This window comes from Pinus tabuliformis, chromosome 7, assembly GCF_031772625.1.
Source record: "Pinus tabuliformis cultivar Carrire ecotype Pingquan chromosome 7, CPIR1, whole genome shotgun sequence".
In the NCBI taxonomy this organism is placed as follows: Eukaryota; Viridiplantae; Streptophyta; class Pinopsida; order Pinales; family Pinaceae; genus Pinus; species Pinus tabuliformis.
The window spans coordinates 1,724,935,190-1,724,961,298 of NC_142293.1; the positions used below are offsets into that span (position 1 = coordinate 1,724,935,190).

At 41.2% G+C, this 26,109-nt stretch overlaps 1 protein-coding gene across 2 annotated transcripts in view; it reads right to left on the reverse strand.

Annotated features, from left to right (window-relative positions):
* LOC149255216 (Gag-Pol polyprotein/retrotransposon) overlaps window positions 1-26,109 on the reverse strand; it is a 192,291-nt gene that overhangs the window by 25,983 nt on the left and 140,199 nt on the right. For both annotated transcript variants that reach the window (XM_089457184.1, XM_089457185.1), the window contains exon 6: window positions 19,911-19,964. In XM_089457184.1, the coding sequence (XP_089313310.1) occupies window positions 19,911-19,964 (54 nt within the window). The remainder of the gene's footprint in view (window positions 1-19,910; window positions 19,965-26,109) is intronic.

The following is a 26,109-nucleotide window of genomic DNA, read 5'->3' on the forward strand; positions in this document are numbered from 1 at the left end:
TTTCCCAAGGTGACCTGTTTGGAATGTAATTCGGGGGTCTGTAAAAACCCTAACTTCCTCAGATTATATCTTCGAAAATATAGCGAGACAAGATCTAAAATTCGGAGCCGAGATTCAGACCGATTTCTTCTCAAATGGGTTTTTTTAGCTTCTGAAACTTCGTAGAGAAAGCGTTATAGTGAACATTCCACGATAACCTGTTTTAGATATAATTCTGGAGCTTGCAAAAACCCTAACTTCCTCAGATCATATCTCTGAACATATAGCGAGACAAGATATGAAATTTGGACGCGAAGTTCAGCAAGATTTCGTCTCAAATGGGTTTCTTTCGCTTCTAAAACGTCGCAGAAAAAAAGATATAGTGAAAATTCCACGATGACCTGCTTGGAGTAGTGAAACCCTAGAACCCAAAGCTCTGATACCAAATGTTATCAAACCAACTCACAAAAAAATAGAAAATATAGATCAACGCCTTAGAATTCAGCTTCTTCGAGGGGGAAACCTCCTTTACATTACACAAATGAAGAATTCTTGGATGATACAAATGACAAAACCTCCTTTCTATATATAGGAGTCTAAGGGGTCACAATATAACCAACCCGACCTGACAATAATAATATAAAGGCACAAAAATAACAATAGTGGGATTCTATGGGGCACAATAATAATAATAAGGGATACAATGACAATAGTAATGGGGGAATCACTAGTATTATATGGACCTAACAACGCGCATGGGTGTGCCCGCCCACTATGCGTGCTAGGCACACTTGTTGTGTCGTTGGCGGGCATGCCCACGCGCATACAAAAGGTACACGACTCATGTGCCTTGGGCTGACATGCCTCACTGTGGGCATGCCCGCTTGCGGCACAGTCGTCCGAGTACAGTGGTCACCTACCTGCCACGATGCCGTTGTGCCCTGGGCATGCACGCCCATCAGTGTCACAATGGCCCCCTGGCAAGCAAGAGGCAGATATGGCTCCTGTGAAGGCACGCTCGTGCATGTGCCTTGGGTGGGTGCGCCCGGCCATGGGCATGCCCGCCCGCAACATAAAGGGCATGCAGGTTTGTGCCATTGGCAGGCGCACCCAGCCGTGGTTGTGCCCGCCCATGGCACAACGAGCTTGCAGGCTTGCACGCCCACAACACTACGGTCGTTCTATGTCGCGGGTGGGCACACCCATGATCGGGCACATCCGCACGTGGAAAAGCAACCCCCTAGAAGGCAGGGGCCGTTGTGGGGGGCCGATTCCGGCCCCCCACTTGACCAGGGGGCTGATTACCAGAATTAGCCCTGTGGCAGGCAGTGCTCGTTTCTGAGAATCGACCCCCGGCAGGGCAAGAGGATGATTCTGAAAATCATCACTTTGGCTTGTCAGGGACCAATTATGAGAATCAGCCCCTGGCAGGCCATGGGGTCACCGATTCCGAGAATCGGCCCCCAGGCCTGCCGAGGGCCGATTCTCGGAATCGGCCACCAGCCTACCGGGGGCTGATTCCAAGAATCGACCCCCAGCAAGACATGGGACCGATTCTAGGAATTGAGCCCCGGTAGGCCTGGGGGAAGATTCCGAGAATTGGCCCTCGACAGGCCTCGGGGCCTAGAATCGACTCCCTAGCCTGCCAGGGGCCGATTCTCTGAATCGAGAATCGTCCCCTGCATGCCAAGGGGCCACTATGCCGCCGGTGGCCGTGCCCGCCCAAGGCACCGCGACCCCCTGACTATTAGAGGCACACCCCATCGCACCCAAACGTGGGCGTGCCCGCTCGGGGCACAGCGGCCTGCTGCCTACCAGGGAGCCACTATGCCCCGGACGAGCGCGCCCATCGGCGACACATCCCCCTGGTAGGCAGGGTGGCAATATGGCTCTTGTGCCTTGGACGAGCGCACTCGGCCATGGGCGCGCCCGCCTGTGGCATAGTGGCAACCTGGAAGGGAAGCAGTCGATTTCCCCTTCCTGCCAGGGAGCCAAGTCCCAGAATCGACCCCCAGGCCTGCTAGGGGCCGATTCTGGGACTCGTAGGCAAGGAGAGAATCGACCCCCTTCCTATCAGAGGGCTGCTATGAATCGGCCCTCGACATGGCAGGGGCCGATTCCCAGAATCGGTCCTCGGGCAGGCCTGACCGATTCCTAGAATTTGTCCTCGACAGGCCTGGGGGTCGGTTCCAAGAATCGGCCCCTGGCCAGCAGGCGGTCGATTCTCATAATCGGCCCCCTACCTGCCAGGGGTTCATTGTGCCCCGGGCAGGAGTGCCCGACCGTTGGAATGCCTGCCCGCGACACAACGAGCATTCTAGGCACACCCATTGTGTCGCGGGCAGGAACGCCCATGTGCGTGCCCAAGGCACACAATTCCTATGCCTTAAGCATGCCTGCCCGCGGCATCGCTGCCCGAGGCACATTGGCAAGGTGTCGCTGTGCCCCGGGCAGGCGCACCCATCAACAGAACGACCCCCTGGCAGGCAGGGGGCTGATCTGGCACTTGTGCAGGTACTCCAGTGCCTGTTCCTTAGGTTGGCACGCCCAACCGTCAGCATGCCCGCCTGCGGCACAACGGGCATACAGGTTTGTGCCTTGGGTAGGTGCACTCAGTCATGGGTGTGCCTGCCTGTGGCAAAGCAAGCTTGCAGGATTGCACCCCGCAAAAAAGCAGGCATTCTGTGTTGTGGGTGGACACGCCCATGACAGGGCGCGCCCGTTCAAGGAAAAGCGACCCCATGGCAAGCAGTGGTTGATTCTGAGAATCGGCCCCCAACAAGCCAGGAGGCAGATTCCGAAAATTGGCTCGCTGGCTTGTCAGGGGCTGATTCCCAGAATCAGCCCCAGGCCTGACAGGGGGTAGCACTGCCCTAGGCAGATGCGCCCATCGGCGGCACAGCAGTCATCTAGCAGCCAGGGGGCCCATTCTGAGAATCAGTCCCCTTCCTGCTGAGGGGCCAATTCTTGGAATCGACTTCATGGCCTAGGGGGGGCTGATATCGAGAAGCTGATTCTCGGAATTGACCCCCAGGCCTATCGAGGGTTGATTCCTAGAATCAGCCCCCGACAGGCCAGCAAGCTGATTCCCAGAATCCGTCCCCGTTAGGTCAGCAGGTCGATTATCGGCCCCCTGCAGGCCAGGGGGCCAATTCCCGAAATCGGCCCCTGCCTGCGAGGGGGACACGTTACGAAGGGTGGGTGCATCCGGCCGTGGGCGGGCCTATCAGCAGCACAGCGAGCACCTGCTGTGCGGCGGTTGTGCACGCCCACAACTGGACACACCTGCACACCCCCTGTGCCGCGAGTTTGCACGCCGACGATCAGGCACGCCCGTCCAGGGCATAGGCACTATGGGCGGGCACGCCCACGAATGAGCAGGCGTGCCCACGAATGAGCAGGCGCGCCCACGGACGGCACAGCGGCCCCCCTAGTAAGCAAGGGGCAATTCTCAAAATCGGCCCTTGACTGCCAGGGGTCCGATTCCAGGAATCGGCCCCTAGCAGGCTATGGGGCCACTGTTCCCTGAGCAGGCGCGCCCAACCATAGGCATTTCTGCCTGCAGCACAATGGACACTCTTAGTAAATTGGTTGTGGAATTTGTAGAAGTCACAACATCACCATTATGGAGATTTGTGACATTTCATTTAGACACACAATTTGCAATGTTATTGACAAGCTTCAAGGGAAAAGAAAACTCAAGGATGCAACTTACATGGTAAGATGTTGAAATTGTATGTTTGATTAATGTTAAAAAAATCATTTATGTACAAGTTAATTGAACTTTTACTATTTCATGTTACAGGCAAAAGTCAAATCTTATTAATCGTGGAGATCAACCAATTATAAGTGATTGTGAGTTCATCCATGTTGAAAGTTGGACAAAAGATGATAGCTATAAGCCTATGCTTCTTAATCGGGTAGATGGAAAGAGTCATAGCCAAGTACTAGTTCATGATGTTGTTGTAAAAAAACTAACATATGAAGATAAAGAAGCAAAAGGAGAGATAGTTAACATTTATCAAAAACCACAGTGATTGATTAACTATCTTATAAATTTATGTTCAAATGAAGGAGATTGGGTTTTGGATTTATTTTCAGGCTCAGACAAGTTTTATTATATAAAATTGAATTTCAATATCTTCTTTTTTAATTTTTTGTGATTATACTAATTTACTTCATTATTTCTTTTATACTTGATGATTAGGTACAACATTAGCATGTTGCCTACAAAAATGAAGAAATTGCATTGCCATTGAAAAAGACCCATTACAGTGAAAAAAATTTCAGCGAAGAATTAATGCTCTTCAATTTCTTCCATATGGAATGCAAGAAGTTGGTTTTAGGAAAGGGGATTTTAATGAATCATGTGTGACAAAAAAAGCAAATGAACCTCAACCACCATTAGATGTAATGATGGGAAAGGCATACATTGGGAGATTTGCAGACATCAAAGATCCATTAGAAGAAGAAAATGAGCAAACTGAAACAGAAAATATTATGGAAGAAGACAATAATGGAACTCTAGAAGATGAAGAGTATGGATTACATGATATTGTTGATTAAATTTATGTTATGCTTGGAAATCAAGCTCATTATTTGAAATTATGAATTAGTTATACTTGTAATGTTTTGACTTTGACATTTTATGAGAAGAATAAGTATTCAATTATTATTGTTATATGTTTAATATTTATATGATGTGATTTTCACTTTAATTTTTATGTGAATCGTTTTTTTTTTTTTTTAATTGTGATTATTATTAGTTTTTAACATGAAATTCATAAAAAAATGTTATTTTTTAACTAGTTTTTGTTAAATTTTTCCTATAAAAATTGTTTATTTGACATGTCATTTTTAGCAAAAAAGTCTCAAAATGTGTAATTTTTTTGTTATATTTATATTCAAAATGTGTATTTTTATGTCAACTATTAAAAATTATTGTTTTTTAAAGAAAATTATTTGATGTGCATTGAAATATTAATTAACGATATTTAAATATATACAAGATCGAAACTTTAATATCGACCTTTTTTTTTAACAATGCACAAAAATAAAGATCTCACTACTACAACAAAAACGAAAAAGAAAACAAAAAAATATGAAGACGACTACACGACTACTTCAAGAATTGTTAAATTTAGAAAATAATTATTCACATTTAATACAACAGAAAATTGAAAGTCAAAAAATAAGTCTTTTAAAAAAGGGCTTGACGCTGCATTGACACTTTCTAAAATCAGCATGAAAATCACTTATAGTGAGATCCCATTGGTCACTTGAATAGAAGTTTGGGTGTCGATCCCAAGGCAAATGGTGAGAATCCCAAAGTAAATGGGTGACAATCTCAATGCTCCTCCATGCAAATTCAAATTTCCCATGTAGCAACTTGATTTCTTCGTTAGAGGCCCACACAACCCTTAATGAGGGAGACTTTGTTGAGATGAGGGGACATGTGGGATATGTCCTTGAGAACTCATTGTCTTCTCCCATGAAATTTGATTTCCCTTTTTTGTCACATGTTTCTACTTGATTCTTGCTCCATGTTGGAGTCCACATCACTCTTTAACTCCTTGATGATTTTCCACCTCATTTCCACATCATTTAGCATGTGTTAATATTTATTTTCTCTAATTTATTTAATTGCTATGTTGATTTATTCTCACATTTTCCAGTAAACTTTGGAAAAGTGGTTTTAAAGGTCTAGAACTTATTTTTTACCCCTCGAAGTGTGTCATAGTAGAAAGTTGAAGGTGAAAGGCGTAATTTTGAGCACGCATATCCCATAAAAATTCTCTAAACATCACTTATTACATTTTACATTCAAAATTTATTCAAATTTTCACCTTGTGGAAAATTTTAAAAATTAAAACACTGACCCCTAAACCTATTCAAATTCCACGAATTTTTTTAGTGATCTAGTATGGTAATATACAATGACTTCAGACACTAGGACTCACCCAAAGCCTCGCCATCAATCCACACTCCGGCTTTGGGATTATGCTTGGAGGAAAAAACTCAATTAATTATTAAGCCACTTTACATCATCCCCGTAGGACTTGTGGAATTTGAGTACAACATAGAAAAAGATGAGAAAAGGAAATTAGAGTTCAAAAACTCTAATGATATAGGAACTCCGATGGCACATGAAGCCTTTGATATATCTTATAGGGCATGGAGCCTTCAAAAAAATTTCAAGTTCCACTTTAGTGGTCAACGGGGTTGATGGAGAACACACGGTGCAAATACTCAGTGAACTAGGCAGATCGATTTTTCAGTAGCAGAGTGATTCGACAAGAGGATTCGAGCCAGAGATAGAGTAGCAGGTGGCGGCGGAGTAAGGTGGTATTCTGGTGGAGGATTACAATGCCAAAAGAGTCAAATTGAGGGAATGCGAGTTTACCCAAAGGGGCTGTAAAAGGACTACGCAAGCAAAAGCAGCAAAGCAATTCGATCTAGTTGGAGGAACAGTTAACTCAGTAGTTGGTGGCCGAGATTTTGATCAAGAGAGCCAATGAATCGATTCCAAAGCCAAAGAGAAGCAGAACTGTAGATTTCAAGAGTTTCTAGAGGCAGCAACAGCAAAGCCTGTGCAAGCACTGCATAGAGGTTGACACAGAAGGAAGTGCAAATTGTTGAGAGAGTTTCAGGAGCTGAGATCAGCTGTGGGGTGAGGAAAAATCCTCACAAGAATTTTTCCAGTGATTCTCTCAAATTGGATTGCCAGTTTGGTATCCAAATTATTGTACTCAAATTTATTGTTGCATAATAGTAAAATCGTCATCTGTTGCACCGTTTTCCCACATTGAGTTTTTCAGGGGACGATTGTCCAAAAATAACAGTGTTAATTTGTGTGTATGATTGCTCTAAATTTCACAGTTCCGCATATTTTATTTCTGCAACGTAATTTTTATTTGTGAAGAATTGCAATGTGAATTATTCGTTGTTTGTTGTAGCAAATAAATTGCTTAATAATTAACCAATTAGAAGAATAATTTCCAGTGGTTGCATTTCAAGGAATTTTCACAAATCACGCACTTGAAAGGAAGCTCTGATTAACGAGTGACACTTCGATAGGAATGATAACTGTATAACCAAACCCAAAGTTCATGACTCATCTGATACTATGGATCTCAATCTAGGAACTTCATTTTCTCTCCAAATGATCAAAATAGGAAAGGGTTTGTCTGAGCAAGAGAGGGACGAACTTGAACGATTGTTGAGAGAGTTCAAAGATGTGTTTGCATGGTCTTACAGTGACTTGAAAGCTTATAGCCCAGAGATCATACAACACACTATCCATCTCCAAGAAGGGGCAAAGCCTGTTAGGTAGAAACTAAGAAGAATGAATCCCAATCTTGCCCCATTGGTTAGGGAAAAGCCTCAAAAAATGGTGGATGTTGGCATTATTGCCCTTGTTCGTCACTCTTTGTGGACTCTAATCATGTAATTACCCGAAAGAAAACTAATAACATTAGGATGTGACCTTAACCAGGGATGTTTGAAAGACAACTACCCACTGCCCAATATGGAAAATTTGTTACAAAGGATAACTGGATCTCAAATGATGTCATTTCTAGATGGATTTTCTGGATATAACCAAGTTGTGGTGAAAGAAGAAGACTGACTAAAAACAACATTCACCACCCCTTGGGGAACTTATATGTATCTTAGGATGCCCTTTAGTTTATTAAATGCAGGTTCCACTTTCCAAAGAGCCGTGGATTTTACCTTCAGAGACCTTATAGGGAAAATCATGGAGATATACCAAGATGACTTAACTCTGGCCTCTAAGGAAAGGTCAGATCATTGTAAACATTTGAGAAAGGTGTTTGAGAAATGCAGGCAATATAACATATCTCTTAATCCTAAGAAATCCATTTTTGGGGTCGATCAAGGTAAGTTATTAAGCCATATCGTCTCCAAAGAAGGAATTAGTATCGACCCCAAAAGGATTGAAGTTATTAACAGGATTCCCGCCCCCCAAGGACAAAGAAGCTTTAAGATCATTTTTTGGCAAGATCAACTTTGTGAGAAGATTCATACATAATTTTGCTGAAATTGTTAAACCTATAGATGATTTATTGAAAAAGGATGCTCCTTACATATAGGATTCCACGAAGAAAAAATATTTTGAGGAAATTAAGGAAAGAATTGCTTCTGCTCCTGTCCTAGCTAGTCCGAATTATGCTAAAGATTTCATCATTTACTCTTTCGCTTCAAAAGATACTATTTCTGGAATACTCATGCAAAAAGACGATGAAGGAAATGACCGACCAATAGCTTTCATGAGTAAACCATTACGAGATGCCCAAACTAGGTATACCAACACTAAAAAGCAAGCTTATGCCCTTGTCAAATCACTCAAGTACTTTAGAGCATATGTGGGGTACAACAAAATATGTGCCTATGTTCCTTACCCCATTGTCAAAGATGTGCTATCACAAAGCAATTGCCTTGGATCCAGAGGGAAGTGGGTAGAAAAAACACATGAATATGATTTGGACATTTGATCTAAGAAGATCATCAAAGGGCAAGGTTTGGTCAAAATGCTAATTGAAAACAACAATGAGGCCATCTAAGAAGGAGAGAAGGAGCAAGTATGCACCACCGCCATTGAACTGGAAAATGATGAATGGTATTCCAGTATCATCTACTACTTGCACAACTTGTTCGCCCCTCCTCACTTGTTCGATCACAAAAGAAGAGCCCTTAGGTTGAAAGTTGCCAAGTATTCACTGACCCAGGAAGGCCTTTGGTTGGACGAGTCCAGATGGAGTAGCCCTCCGATGTGTTAGTAAAGAGGAATCCCAAAACTTGGTGAAAGAATTTCATGTTGGATTCTATGGAGAACATTATGCTACTAGAACTACTGCGCACAAAATATTAAGGGCGGGATATTATGGGCCATCCATTTTTGCTGATACTTTAAACTTTGTAAAAATATGCCATCCCTGTCAATTATTTGCAAGAAAACAACAACTTACCACTATGCCCCTAAAGAATGTCGTTGTCGATACACCCTTCCAACAATGGGGCTTAGATTTCATTGGGCTATGGACATAAATGGATCCTTACTGCCATTGACTACTTCACCAAATGGGTAGAATCCATACCTACTAAGAAGGGAAACAACCAGGTAGTTATGGATTTCCGTGAGGAATAAATTGTAACTAGGTTGGTGTCCTTGCCAAGATTGTAATTGATAATGCCAAAGCATCCGATTCTATGGCTCTGATATCCTATGTAATAAATATGGAATAATCTTGTCACATTCATCTAACTATTAGCCTCAAGGAAATGGCCAAGCTGAATCCAGTAATAAGAATCTCATAAAGGTAATCAAATGAACAATGGGCGAAAACAAACGGAATTGAGATAGCAAGATCAAGTATGCATTATGGCCTGACTGTACCACCATAAAGGCCTCAACTAGATACAACCCATTTCAGTTGGTCTATGGGGCTGAAGCTAAATTACCTGTCCAACTCCAATTGCTCGTCCTCAAGTGCTTGAAGGCTTTCCCTCATCGGCATGATGCCATACAAGCCCGAATTGACCAAGTCATCGAGACTAATGAAGTTAGAAGGAAGGCCCTTGACTAGCTTGGCCGCAGCCATGAAAAAATGAAGAAACATCTTATAAACATGTCAAGAATAAAGCCTTCGATCTGGGAAACCTAGTTCTCCTATGGGATAAAAGAAGAGAAAATCCTTGGTATGCATAAGAAGTTGGACAATCTATGGGTAGGTCCCTATAGAATATCTGACGTAGCTAGTATAAACTCCTATCATCTAGAAACCCTTAGTGGAGAGTTTGTTCCCCTTCCTGTAAATGGGAAACTCCTCAAGGAGTACTTCCCTGAAGGCACTTGACATTGAACATTATATGCATGTTAGAGTAGGATGCATTGCATATTGATTTTGCATTAGAATTTAAGATCATATTATGTTCTCATGTTAAGATTGGGTGCATTTAGATTAGATTTGCATTTTAGAGTAGATTTTATTTCCTGTTTGATTTTATGGACTAACAAAAGCATGGGCGATCAAAGTACTCCATCAAAACATGTTGCCCCTATTTTCTTTGTCTATGATGTGCAAGTGACAAGTCTGCAATCCCAGGGATTGTTGGTGTTCTCATGACCTCTTCATTCAAGTACATGGCTTGTGTACTCTACTGAGAACTCATGTCCCAGTTGGAGCCAGTGTTACCCACCACTAGTGGGTGACCCCTATAAGAGAATTTTTCTCCTGATTTGTCTTTAGTCAGCAAGCAGCAACCCCTTGCAGCCACCTGATAGCTTGATGTGCTACTATTTCTCCGCCAATTGAGCCAGCTATTGTGTACCCTTGCACATATTTCATGATCGTATGTTTGAAGGTGGGCCATCCAACCCTGAATGTATAGTTTTTTATTATGTAGTTGGATGATTAAGATTGATTTTCTTGGGCACAATTGGGCATGAATTAGTGGGGGGATTTGGAGGAGAGAACGAGCTTTGGTTGTACTCTTATTTCCTTATCTCAACTTGGGGGTTAATCCTGTATCCTAGTCTTGTGGGATCTCCTTTATTGGCTACTAGCTTCAAGAATGGCACTACATGGGAAACCATGATTTTGGTTGCATGGTTCCACTTCCCGACATCATATATCTCACTCCCCTCCGCATTACAAGCCCTCTTCATAGTTTCCCCATATGGGTCCACATTTGTCCATTGGGTCCACAAGGTGTGAGCCTCCCCCTCCCCTTGTCCACACTTTGGGTCGGGCTTGGAACGATGCCTTGGAGGTTGATGCAGCTAAAAAGAAATATAAAAGCATAAGTTGGCCACATACAACAAGAAATGTACCATAAAATGCAAAAGATGGTCAGGACAATAAAATTTAACACGTAGGAAAAAGCCAAACATGAGCTCTACCCACTATCATTATGGGTGTCACCCTGGTTCCTAGGGGTCCTATGAGTGCCCCTTGCATCATTAAGGAACCCACGATTGTCCCAACCGCTGGTGGGCGATGAACTGCCCCACCTTGAGTGAGTAATCACTGCTACATCTTACACATCATGCTCTCATCCCCTTGAGCCCCGAGCAGCAAAATGAAGATAAATCGATAAAACACGAAACAAAAATGAAGAAGGATGGAAAAAACAAAGGTCGGGGTAACTCGAGTACCACAATTTCTCCCTCTTGCATTCATATACCCAAGGTGTGGGCCTCCCTCATCATAGCTACCCTTGTAGCATGGCATGCGGCTTGGAGCCTACCCAATTACCCCCACTTTGTTCCATCACTATTTTACATGACACCTACCACTTGAAGGATATACCTTGGACTTGCCATTTCCTTAAAGGTTGAAACTACCTAATAGGGTCCTTCATTAACCTCTCTTTTCGAGCAAGGAAACACTAATACATGTTCAAAGCCCAAATTGGAAGGGAAAGCCACTATGAAGTGTCCACTTCTGCCCTTGGTTAACAAGCCTATTTACTCAATTGCACTAATGAATCATTGTATTGGAAGGTGAAGAAATGCATTGGATCTTATATAGGATTGCAGGTGGGTTTTCATCTTGGACTTGACCTCCCTATAGCACTCTAGAGGATCACAATGCCACTTGTAGGGTGAGCATTGAGAGTCATGGGCCTCCAGCCATACAAAGCATTGATTGCCACACCATGGGCTTCTTCAACACCACCACTTGCTTGTTCATGCCCCAATTATTTAGAGATGATGATGCACTTGGACCACGTTTCCCAACCGGCTACACATTGCACCCAACACTTGGCAGTTGATCCAGGGCCTAGAGGAGATTTTGTCTTTCCTAAGGAGACATGGGAGGGCATGTGTCATCTTCTAGCCCTCATTGATGGAGCATAGACTTGATCTAGAACCATTTGGAGCCCATAGAGCCCAAATAGGGGTTTGGAAATGTTTTGCAGTATTTGGAGGGCATCCCCCTCTAATTCATCATTTTTTAAGCCCTCACTCTCATCCAGAGCACTTGAGGCCTCAACACTGGACCTTCTAGGCCTCCACACCAGTCTTGCGTGGGCCTAAGAAGACTTATTCGAGTTAATTTTTGAGCTATTATGGTTGGCTTGTAACCATGGGTGCGTTACTAGACATTTTAGGCACAGGAGAGGGTTTGTCTTTTCATTTTTGAACTCATAACTCATGTATAAATAGAGGAGACCTAGTCTCACTCTAAACATCATCACTTGGATATTCAATCTCTCTCTTGAGAATTTCAAACCTGCAATAAGAGGACAAATTTGCATGTTATTGATAAACTTTGATGTTTGGTTAATTTTACTATCATTTTTGGAGCTTCTCTTTGGCATTTTTGTGGAAGGATATATTCTTTAAGTTTGGATGTTATTGATAAACTTTGATGTTTGGATAATTTCACTATCATTTTTGGAGCTTCTCTTTGGAATTTTTGTGGATGGAGATATTCTTTATTGTCTTGTAAGTGTTTTTTCAATGACATATTTCCGATTTCGTGAATCTCTAATGCACAGAGTATTTTCTAATGGTTATTGATGTGCCCTAAGTGATGAAAATATTGTTTGAAGCATTGAAACTATGGAATTTTGCATGTGTTACTCATTAGATAATGAATGAACGAATGTTCCTAGAGGATTAATATCATTTGCATCCTTAAAAGTCCATAACAAGTGTCATCGAAGTGTAAAAGTCTAGAGTAGCCGTGTAGTTGCCTCCATAAGGATAGTGAAGCTGCTTCTTTAGGCCTCCTTGAAGAGTGAGTTGTCATTTCTTGGTTTATTCTTGACTCCAATTCTTCCAATAGGCGGGCACTGGGTCTAAAATCCTTGGTGATCACACTTTACTCGAAAATCATTTTTCTTTCACCTCCCTTTCACCTCTTTTCATCATCCTTTTAAGGATAGGGAGGCCTCTCTAGGGCTTGGTGTGAATTCCATTTGAGGAGTGTGTTTTCAATTCCGCTTGGATAGATCTCTTCCTTAGTGTCTCCTCTAGTGATCCTCACATTTTGATGCAATTCCTACAGTGGGATCTCCAGAAATTTGATGCCCTAGCCATCACACCAAGTGGGAACCCTAGAAGCTAATCCTTCAACTTGGGGATTTCTTCAAGGCTTGTGCTTTAGTACTTATTGAAGTATATTATTCATAGCATTTTCTCTTGTCTACCTTGACCTTGGATGAACTCATACATCATCAAATATCTCAACCCTAGGTCTCATGTAGCCTTCCTTTCAAGGGGTTTTTCGTGGAAAGTCTTCCTAGCTTCTCCCAAAGCTCGCACATTTATTGAATCTTTCCATTGAATGAGCCACCTTCCCTTACTTCAAGCCTATTACAGGCGCATATCTATCACAAGTGAGTCATATTGGGACTCCTCCCGTCAGTCAAAATCTGAGAATAGTAGGGGATTTACAATATGGTGACAGTGAGCCTCTGTCCCCGGGTGTTGTTGTGCCCTCTAGCTTTTGCCCATTCACAAGGCCCGCTAGTTTGTGCAGCAACAAGTCCTAATAGATTTTGTGGTAACACTATATACACCAGAAACTTTTTATATTTGTGTATAACGGTTTGGATTCATATGGATGCACATCAATGTATATGTTTTGCTGCATATTTGAATATTTTATGTATTTTTTGGTCAACATATCCTTTGGTCGAAGTTTTTTCCAGTTTCAATCCAAATCAAGCATTTGGGGTCTACCAATCTGATGATGATAACACTATTGATGATGTCAACACTATCTTCCATCAAGAAAACAAGGGGAAATCTGTTGTTTTCATCACCAAGATTTATCTTATAAGATAAATTTATTTTTGTTTTAATGTGATTTTGTATCGACCTGTCAAAACTTGTGTCTCAGGACAGTTATCACATTTCAGTATCAATATCTAATGTACCACTTGACCTTTTATACATCTTATATATCAGTTTTATTTTCATATTTATGTAGAAATGTGTTTATTTGATGTTGATGTTACTTTAGAAGTTTAAATTTTTTAAAAAGAAATGATTATTTTTGTGTTTTTTAAGTTTCCTGATAAATTTCAATAGTTTCGATAATTTATATTTCAGAACCCAGTGATAAATTCCCAAAAATGATAAACGTAACATTGTTGTAATGTTTTTTCGTGTTGTGCTACTATTTTGTCAGTTTGTAAGGCTATATACTTGCCACAGTTATCAATTTAGAATTTGGATAGACAAACTTAGGGTTTTTTGGCACAAAGACGATATTTTTTTGTTAGCAGGTTCTGGCCATTTCCTTCTCTGTTTTTATTACAATGCTATCTGGCATGGTTGCAGCCTTTTTTAATACAAAGTTATCTGGTAGAAAATTAATATTCTTTCCTCACAAATCTTTGTTCGTGCAATGGAAAACAACAGTGTTAGGATATTCCGACACATAGGATATAGTTAAGTTCAACTTGGTCTAGTTTAGAGTTAGGTATAGAGTTAGGTAAAGTGTGCTTCTTTACCGTTGTACATATTGTAACTTATAATCCGACGGTCACGATATGTAGTGATCCGACGGTTCACTCTCACCTCGGTATTACCGACACTTGATCCGTGGCTTGACACCCGATTGGTCCATGAGTTCTATTTAAAGTGCATGGAGGGTCATTGTTCGGGTAATCTGTGTATGAGAGAAGCTTATGTAAATTTTCATTCTTTGATTAATATATTGCCTGTAGTACCCACGTTGGGACAGGCCGTGGACTGTTTCCCTCCTTGCACTCTGAGGGTTTTAACCACGTCAAAAATACTGGTGTATTGATTTGCGATCTGGTTGTGAGCGGTGTCCTTTTGGTATTCTTTCTGAGGAACTTACCCTGTAAATTCCTATGGGTAGCCTACATGGAAGATTTACTTAGAAGTAAAGGTCTCTTCAGAATAGCCATAAACCAAGAGAAGAAACCGAAAGATGAAGACAAGGCGGCAAAATGGGAAAATAGACAAGATCAAGCACGTGGTTTGATAGGGATGTCTATTTCTCCTGATCTTAGATTCCACATTGCAGAACTTGAGACTCCTCATGAAGCATTAGAAAAACTTGCTAAAGTTTTTGGAATTAAAAATGAAATTAGAGCCCATCAACTTGAAAATGAGCTGCTTACTTTGGATCCTAATAATTTTTCTTGCATTGAAGATTTCTTGTCCAAATTCAAGACCCTTAGATATCTCTTGGAAGGTGTTAAAGTTAAGAAAGAAGATGGTAACCTTATTTATTCCATCCTTACTAAGTTGGGACCAGCCTACTCTGTATTTGTTTCCACTTTCCATTCTACAAGGGAAGCTTTCATTTGTCAAGGACAAGAATACAAGGCCCCTTCCTTTGACTCCTTTTGTGATTCCTTAATAAGAGAACAAGAAAAACTCTTACACCTTGGTCTTCTTAATCTTGGAAACTCTTCCACGAAAGCGTTAGCAGCCCAGCAGCAACCAAATTCAAAGAATCCTAAGAAGTCATATCCTCAAAGGAATGGTCCCAAACCATTTCAGCCTCAAAATGAAAGACCATTTCAGCAAAATGATAAGACCAATAAAAACAAATGGAAGAAGACTGATAGACATTGTAACTTTTGTAATCGAGATGGCCACTTAGAATCTAAATGCTTTAAGAAGATGGAAGCCTTGGAAGCCACAATGAAGAAACATAACATCCATGTGGAGCCTACTTCAACTTCATCTTCCGAAATGGCACTTTCTGCATGTCATTATCAATCTGGTTATGCATTAAATGTATCCTCTTCTCCTTCTCATTCTCATGAGTGGCTCATTGATTCTGGAGCCTCTTGTCACATGGCCAAAAACCAAGCCATGTTTTCTTCTTTAAATGATTGTAACACCAAAAATATATATATTGGTGATGATAGATCTCTTAATGTTGTAGGGACTGGAACTGTTCATCTAGACAATGGTCAGTTTAATGATGTATTATGTGTTCCAACCTTATCCTGCAACCTTCTATCTGTCTATCAGATAACTCATTCAGGTGAAGGTAAAATTGTTGAATTTTCACCTCATGATGTTGTAATCAAGGATCTAAAAGATCCTAAACAGATTCTAGCTACTGGTCTTGCTGATGATTCCAAAAGGTTGTATAAGTTTCACAACTTTGGGTCATCAAATCTTCCCTCAGTATTTGTTGCTCATAATGATGAAGTGAGCAAACTTTGGCATGAGCGATTTGGTCACTTAAACTATCGCTCCCTTCAGCATCTATGTAAAGAAAATATGGTGACAGGTCTTCCTATGGTATCTTGCAGAGATGGTGTTTGTTCCGGATGTGTACTCGGAAAACATCATCGGGACAGTTTTGACAAACGTGCCTCTTGGCACGCCTCAGCCCTTTTACAGCTTGTGCACAGTGATTTATGTGGTCCTCTTCCTGTTGCTTCATTCTCTGGCTGCAAGTACTTCTTAACTTTCATTGATGATTTCTCCAGACGCACTTGGGTATACTTCTTAAAACTCAAGAGCGAAGTATTTAACACTTTTTTGGCCTTCAAAGCCTTTGTTGAAAAACAATCTGGACATCAAATTCTTAAGCTAAGAACTGATAATGGTGGAGAATATGTTAAAAACACATTCATCAACTTTTGCACCGAAAATGGAATTCAAATGCAACATACTGTTCCATACACTCCACAACAAAATGGTGTAGCTGAAAGGAAAAATCGCACCTTAAAGGAAATGGCTAATTGTATGCTGCAATCTAAAGGACTCAGTCTTAGTTTTTGGGCTGAAGCAATTAATTGTGCAAATTATATAATCAATCGCACTCCTACTAAGGTTCTAGAGAATATCACTCCAGAAGAAGCTTGGAGTTCCATTAAACCTGATGTAAGTCACTTTCGTGTGTTTGGAAGTGAAGCATGGGCCCATATTCCAGATGAAAAGCATAAAGCTTTAGAACCTAAGAGTGAGAAATGCACTTTTGTTGGATATTCTGAAGATGTAAAAGGTTATAGACTTATTCCATTTAAGTCCAAAAATGTTATCATTAGAAGAGATGTAAAATTTGATGAAAATAAATCGGCCTGCGAGCCTAGTCCGGCGGATGTGCCACCTCTTCTTTCTACTTTTGAAAACATTTCTTCTTCAGATGATGAAAGTGAGGATGACAATCCTCCCCCACCTTCTCAGGATCCTCAACTTCCAAGATGGGTCCGTGCTACTCGAGATGCAACAGGTGATCTTGCCGGTGATCCTACAGATCAGCGACGTACACGTTCTCAGTTTGAAAGAGCCTCTTCTTTACTGGCTCAAGCTCCAGTAAATCATGATCCTGACACTTTTGCAGAAGCTTCAGGCCATCCACATTGGGAAGCAGCTATGAATGAAGAATATCAGTCATTGATGACAAATGACACATGGGATCTTGTTCCTCTACCAACGGGACGAAAACTTGTAAGATGTAAATGGGTTTACAGAACCAAGTATGGACCAGATGGAAAAATTGATAAACATAAAGCTCGTCTTGTTGCTAAGGGCTTTTCACAGGTTGAAGGAATTGACTACACTGAAACCTTCGCCCCTGTTGCCAAAATGAACTCTATCCGCCTTGTTCTTTCCCTTGCTGCCTCTTTAAAATGGGAAGTCCATCAGATGGATGTTAAATCTGCCTTCTTGCATGGGGACTTGCAGGAAGAAATCTATATGGAACAACCCATTGGCTTCATACAAACAGACTCCAGCCTTGTGTGTCGACTTAAGAAATCCCTTTATGGTCTCAAACAAGCTCCTCGGGCTTGGTATGCCAAAATGGATAGCTTTCTTTTAGAATCTGGCTTTTCTAGGTGTCATTCTGACAATACTGTCTACACCAAGAAAGTGGGTGACTCTCTTATCATCCTTGTTCTTTATGTTGATGATCTTATCCTTACTGGTAGTGATCCCAACCTTATAAACCATGTGAAGTCTATCCTTAAAAAGAAATTTGAAATGACAGACTTAGGACACTTACACTATTTTCTCGGTCTTCAAGTCTTGCAATCCAAGGAGGGTATTTCCCTTTCCCAGTCCAAGTATGCTTGTGATATTCTTCGTCATTTTCACATGGAAGACTGTAAGCCAGCCCCTTCTCCCTTTCAGTCTGGAGTCAAACTTTCAGCCTCTTGTACTTCTCCTGAAGTTGATGCTACCTTATACCGTCAACTTGTAGGAAAACTCTTGTACTTAACCCATACTCGTCCTAATCTTTCCTTTGCTGTTGGCCTTGTTGCTCGTTTTATGCAAAACCCCCGTGAAAGTCATTGGAAAGCAGCCAAAAGAATACTTCGTTATGTTCGAGGTACAGTACAGTTTGGGATTCATTACAGTGCCAAAGCAGCTCCTCTGTTAGTTGGTTTCACTGATTCTGATTGGGCCGGTGACCCTGATGATCGGAAGTCTACTGCCGGTTATGTCTTCACTCTTGGTTCAGGACCTATTACATGGGCTTGTAAGAAACAGGCTGCCATTTCTCTTTCATCAGCAGAAGCAGAGTATCGTGGTGCCGTGGAAGCTAGCAAGGAAGCCTTGTGGCTTCGTCAGATCCTGTCAGAGTTTGGCTTTGAGCAGCAGCATCCCACCACACTTTGGTGTGATAATCAAAGTGCCATTCAGCTATGCAAAGATCCAGTCCAGCATCAGCGCAGCAAACACATCGAACTACACATGCACTTCATCAGAAAGCTCATTCATGACCATGTTCTTGAAGTGCAATATTGTCCAACAGATGATCAGGTTGCCGACATCTTCACAAAGGCTCTCACAGAGGCGAAGTTCACTAAACTTCGATATATGCTTGGAGTTCAGGAAGTTGTCACTAAGGGGGGATAGGCTCTAGTGCCTCCTTCCTTCTCCTATTGTGTCATATTTGTAAATCCTTCAATCCTATCCCAAGTTGTTCTTAAGGGGGGATGTTAGGATATTCCGACACATAGGATATAGTTAAGTTCAACTTGGTCTAGTTTAGAGTTAGGTAAAGTGTGCTTCTTTACCGTTGTACATATTGTAACTTATAATCCGACGGTCACGATATGTAGTGATCCGACGGTTCACTCTCACCTCGGTATTACCGACACTTGATCCGTGGCTTGACACCCGATTGGTCCATGAGTTCTATTTAAAGCGCATGGAGGGTCATTGTTCGGGTAATCTGTGTATGAGAGAAGCTTATGTAAATTTTCATTCTTTGATTAATATATTGCCTGTAGTACCCACGTTGGGACAGGCCGTGGACTGTTTCCCTCCTTGCACTCTGAGGGTTTTAACCACGTCAAAAATACTGGTGTATTGATTTGCGATCTGGTTGTGAGCGGTGTCCTTTTGGTATTCTTTCTGAGGAACTTACCCTGTAAATTCCTACAAACAGTTTAGTCTGAAATGTTGAAATAAAAATGGATACAGTTTTACCCAAAAAAATTATAGAGAATGAGATTAACCACCAAAGTATTAGATCTGAAAATTATTATTTATCGATCTCTCTAAATAGAATGTTAAAGTTATTATTAAACTTTACATTTTTGGAAAGGATCAGTGGTCTATGAGCTGAAAGTTCCATCCAAGATTGTGATATGTGGCCAAATTTCATCAACAAGATGTTACTCCTATGTCTCTATCAAGCATGTGAAGGGGTCTCCCATGGTGAATTTGTGTTGTATTTGAGATAGACATCATTTTGAAGCCATCAAATGGCATAATTAAATTATTTTATCATAATAATAAGAGATACAAAAATAGCATTCTGAGACAACATGTTAATAACACACATGTAAAGGAACCAAAAGAACGAACAGACTAAAAACATCCTTCTCGGAAGTTGAAAGTCTAAGTTTTAATTTTTAATTGAAATTTGAAAAATGAGATTAAGTACATAAACATAAATGAAGAACTAGATTATAAACAAGAGGACAATAATTCTTTCAACTACCTTTGTGCAGCAGCAGGATATCCCATACCTCCAGGTGTAGGGGCAACATAGAACCTGGCATAGTTCATGAATACAAATTGAACAATCTTAATGATCAGCAATTTCAGTGAAATTTGTAAACAACTAGTTTGGTGAATTTGAAATGTGCGTACTTTGATGATAAATGGAGGAAGACTACGGGCAATTTAACTCCATTCTAACATGTGTACATTCCATCATTCAAGTTCGACAAAGCGAACATAATAAAGTAGATTAAACACAATACATACCTAAACTAAAAGAATCCAATGATAATAATATAAAACATCCTCCATATGACATTTATCCTATAATAATAGGCAACACCAAGAAAGACCCTTTGAAAGTTTTAGAGCTCCCTTGCCATTGTGCTTCTCAATCCTTAACAAATTCTGTGCAACCATAATAAATATAGATGATCACATCAATTGATGGCTAATTTGACTGTACTATCCATCCCACTTGCAATTTTGAGATCAACAAATAAAGGATAGCAAGCATGTCCCTCTAAAGGATCAATGAAATGGACTAGAACGGAAGCAACATCAATAAACATGTTGGTAATTAATTCTTACTTCCTTCTATTCAAGTTATAAGGTCTAATACTCCATGGTCTAACCTCAACGGATACCCTACGGTGTTACCATCCAACAACCTAGTTGTCTCTTTAGGAGAGTTCAATCCATATCTAGCTATTAATTCAAAAACAAGTGTGGTGGAAGCCATATTAATTAGTGTTATTGGGCCCCATTGACCGATATTCCAAATACAAAATTTGCAGAATATTGCTTCAAAATTTATGCTATTAATTCCACAAACACATTTTACAAATTGAACGGTAAAAATTAATCAGCAAAACAGGGAAATATGAACTGCAACTGAAAATTGACAGAATGCACATGCAGTGAAACTCAGCCTTATTAATATGAAATAAGCTGATACAAGAAACTGGAAATGGTTGAGGTGATGGCCTCAAAAGATCCACAGTAATGCCACAGTTGGCCTCCAAAGCAATATTGCACGAAGCAGGGACATTTTTTGGAAGTAGATCCGCAGAAGCGTCATTTCCCAAAAATATAGGAAGTGAAGCATCTATTATATTTATATTTTTATATTTTTTTGCATTTATATTCCAAAAAAAACATTCAAAATACCAAATTAGTTGTAGAAGGCATGAAAACATGCATATTTTTACACAAATCCAGATAGATATGACATCCATTGTACACCAATGATTAATTATTCCAACATCAATCATCTAGATGCATCAACCATGTAGAATCTGGATTCCTCTTCTCTTGTCTAACCCTTGCCTCTACTTCGATTCTCTAGGAATATTAGTCAACATTGCCTGATCTTGATCAAAGAGCCTAATCCAAGCCTTATAATATTGTACAGAAAGCTTAACATGCTTGATCAATGATTTTGACTTGAATGAAGGGTACATTTTTGCTAAGGCCATGACAAAGGAGTTCAATAATCAACAACACCAACACAGGGGTACATATAGGGTTTGGTGCTCTTGATTAAATGCCAATCACATGCCCTTATACATGATATAATCCAATGAAACACCATGATCAATGATTTTGACTTGAATGAAGGGTACATTTTTGCTAAGGCCATGACAAAGGAGTTCAACAATCAACAACACCAACACTGGGGTACATATAGGGTTCGGTGCTCTTGATTAAATGCCAATTACATGCCCTTATACATGATATAATCCAATGAAATACCACAATCCCATCGATCCTAAAAACTGTTAATTCTGCTGAATTTTGAATGGGATATGAAATTCTATTTTCTCCATATTAAGTCTGATGAGGTTGGAACCACTCTCAAACATCCTAAGTCATTTCATGGTAATGTTAAAAATTTAAGTAAAATGATGGAAATGAAAGATAAAGGAGAATGTCACTTTTACTTTAAGAATTTAACATTACCATTAGAGAGCAGCTAGGAAACATCTAGGGAGCATCAAGGGGCACCTTGGGAGTACTTAGAAAGCATAGTTCCTCACATAACAATTTGAAATTTCCAAAAAATAAAAAAAAAAAAAACCCCGTGGAACCATGTGAACCATCCACCTTCTCTCGGATCCGCTTGCAATTCGCAAAAAATACACGCCCAAACCTCAATGAATCCACAGCCAATCCTTTCTGGATCTGCAGATCAGGCAGTTAGAACCGCGTATCTGGTTTTCTAGGAATCGCCAAAAAATGGCAAACCGCAAATCCGAAAATTTGCCGAAGGATTGGTGGCAGATCCGTACAAGATGCAGTTCTGCCCCTTGATCCTTGGAGGGGAATGGATCCTGCAACACCGCTCGAAAGATAAACTGATCTGTTGAAAAACCCTGTGAATTCTAGATGAATTCACCAAGGGGAGAGATGGGTTCTCGCCCACTCTCACTAAATCACCCGAGCATTTTAGTCTTGGGGCTTCAACTGAAGCTGGGAACTCCTAGTTCTCCAAACTTCTCCACAAGAAGAATACTCAACTCCAAGATGCCTTCAAATGGTCCCCTCCTATTTTATAGATTTGATGGACCCCTCTAGAAGCCTTTATTTTATTATTATTTTAATCACTTAGTACTTTTTCCCTCCTTTTATTTTAATTAAAACACCTTTTTAATTCGAGAAAATGGTAAATCGACCACCATCCTACCTCAGGCCACTAAAAGTCACTTCTCACCATCCCATCCTATAGATCTTCTCGCTCTGGTTCCAACGAGCTATTACACTAAGGTGTTCCATCAACTAATCCTCCCTGAATGCCACCTTAAGTGTAATTAATTGACTTAAGCTAAATAATAACCCCATTTTACAGGAATTATCGAAATGCAATGGAATGAAAAGCAATTTGTGCGGAACTAATCCTGATGATGGAATATGGCAAGCGAACTCCTCCAAATCACATAAAGCGCCTCCAGAAGCCCCTGGGCCCGCTAATGGAGTAAACCTAATCCTATGACCTAGCTGCCTCCAACCCTGGAAGTCCATCCCGACCACACCATAAGGGAAACTAGAAAAAGGAACATCACAAATCCTCCCGCCCCAAGATTTCTTTCCCTCAAGCAATCCATATATGTCGACCAATTTGGTGGTCCAGTGCAACTGAGAACCAATACCCGGATCCCAGACAAACCATTAGGTGATACCATGCCTCTGTGCCATCTAACCATAAACGAATCCCTTAATGCTCAGATCCTAGACTAATCTTTGACTCATCCTGCCATCAACCAATCCTCCTGGATCCCAATGTCACCATGGCCAATCATCAACACCCCTATCACATGGCTCTAAATGTGCTCTATCTCCGGCCATAAATGTTGCTCCATCAATTGAATACCAACTCACCACCTCTCTCCAATCCAACCCTTGGCATAGACCAAGGTCAATCCTACTATGTCGATGTTGTGCTGGAATGCTAATGAGCAGTCGACCTACATCTTGCTGCCAACTGGAGCATGTAGTATCCCTCATCTCTAAGGGCCCTTGCTATACTATGCTCCTGACTAAAAATGGCACTCGATAATAGGATACCAACTCATAATCTCCCACCAATCCATACCGTGGGAAGAATCAAATGCATGGACACCTGTGTATGGAACAAGTCTACTATGTTGATGTTGGTCCATGCTCAACTCATGCTACTCTTCCCAGTCAATCAACAAGATCTGTCCAAGAAATCCTGACTCTCTCTATAATGGGCACAAGTGGGAAAGTTGTGTTGCAAGCCCTTTCCATGTACTCCTAGAGAGGGTTGTTTCCTTGAAATGTTGCAACTTTGCTGGCTGCCACTGCATCTGTTTGCACCTCATCAATGGGTAGACCCAAAGATGGATGCACCACCATCTCCAAAATATCCTCCCTCGTCTTACAGGAAACGCCACCAACCTCTTGCAAAACTATCCTATTAGGCTCCAACACCTCTTGACAACAAGAGTCTACAAGTACTACAACCCTGTTGGCTGCCTGTGCGTCTATCTACTCCTCGCTAATGGTTGGCCCTATTACCGCTCAATCTAGCAACGATCCTAGGAGGGGTTCCAAAGGGGCAACTACTAGACCAAGTGCCAACAATGGGACACGAAGCCACTGTCACCTCAATTGATGTCCCCTGCTCTTTACGAACTTTCACTGATGGAGGAATTCTGGTATAAAGGAAATCACTATGAATGATAAGTCACTGATGGGATAGATAGTGATTTCAAGAGCCCATTCACAGGAGAGACTCAAATGATAGGGTTTACTTGCTTAAGAAGCAAGATGTGGGGCTCTCCAAGAAAGGCTCAAAGGAGGCCTAAACCTAGGGATTAAAGATATTCCTTGATGAGGGATGCCCTAGACCTAAGATTCCTAAGAGAAGAGAGCTTCTAAGTGACCATGTGAGATAAAGAATGATGAGGATATGGGACCACAAAGAAGCCTAAGGGGACCCAAGCAAAGCCTAGGGTTTTAAGTGAAACTTCAAACAAAAGATCTAGACCAAGCAAGGGAGAAGAAGGGATCAAAACAAATGAACTTCCTTTGAGTTTTCTAGCAAGATAGATCCCTTTGAAGGCCGCTAACCTAGAAGGACCAAGGGCTAAACAATTTGGGAGCTAGGGCTTTGTGTATCTCACAAACCGACTATGGGATTGACTTGGAACTTGGAGGGCATGTGGAGGACACCCTAGCACAGCTCCTCACCAACTCGTTGGGCAAACCAATGGCTAGATTGGAAATTGTTGGAAGCCCTAGGTAACTCGTCTAAGGTTAGGGCAAAAGATATTAGAGAAGAAGGTGAAATTATGGTGATCACCAAGGACTTGTAGACCAATGCCTAGCCAATTGTGGAGAATGGAGTCAAAGTGAAATTGATTAAGGATTTTTGCTCTACCAAGGAGCCTTCCTACAACTTTACATGCCCTAGAGAAGCAGCTACAAGGTCACAAGAAAGATTTATACTTCGATTTGCCAAGTAATGGAGTTTCAAGGTGCAAAGAGTTAACCCACCCCTAGGAATGTTTCGATCTTCTTGCCAAGATGAATAACATATGCAAGGAGCCAAGATTACCAAGTGTTTAAGAATTTCGCATTGCAATTTGCGCAAAAAATAACCATAGCAATAACGTTCCATACATTAGACCATAAACATGAAAGATTTCGCATAAGAAAAGCACTTACATAACATGAAGACTATATCCATCCATTAGACTTGCAAAGAATGAAGCTCCAAGACAAATAACAAATATCCAAACACCAAAGTGCATCAATTGATCTCCAATTCATCCTACAATAGTAGGTCCAAAATCTTTTCTCCAAAGAGATACAAATCCAAGTGATGATGAATGAGAGAGAATGTCTCTTTTCTATTTATAGAATATTCTAAGGGATTTGAATAGCCTATTATATCCTAATAATGCCCCTAAAGTAAAATAATGTGCAAAATAACAATAATTTTGGTGACAAACCCGCCAAATAGCTCCATAATATGAAAAATAAGCCTCTCAAGAGGGCCGAAATGATAACACAATAGCTAGGAGGGTCACTGGAAGGCCTAGTAAAGTCCAATATGTTCCCAAATGAATTGAAGGGCTCCAAAAATAGTATGAAGGGGATCGCCCCTTGATCTCCAAACAAATGACATGTGGTGCTCCCAAGTGGTCATGGGGGCACAAAATCATCCTCATGGGTCTTTAGGTGGATTGAACAAGCATGTATCCCATCTGCAAGGGCTAGAAAGATGATGCAAGCCCTCCCTATGTCTCCCATAGCAAGACACAACCTCATTTGGGCCCTGGATCAACTACCAAGTGTGTGGTGCAAGTGTGTAGCCGGTTGGGCAAAGTGGTCCAGGTGCATCATCATCATCAAATGAGTGGAACACGAGCGAGCAATAAATAGAGCTGAAGGATCCCATGGCATGGCTATCTGCTCTCTACTATAGTGGAGGCCCATGGCTCTCAACAGACACCCTACAAATGCCAATATGACCCTCTGGAGGGCTTGGACCCCATATAGGGAGACCAAACCCCAAGATGAGCCCACCTGCAAACCTGCATAAGATAAAATACATCCCCTCACCTTCTAGTACAACAAATCATTAGTATAATTGAGAAAATGAGCTTACAAATCATGGAACCAAGTGGGCATTTCATAATGGCATGCCTTTCCATAATGGGATTTAAAGT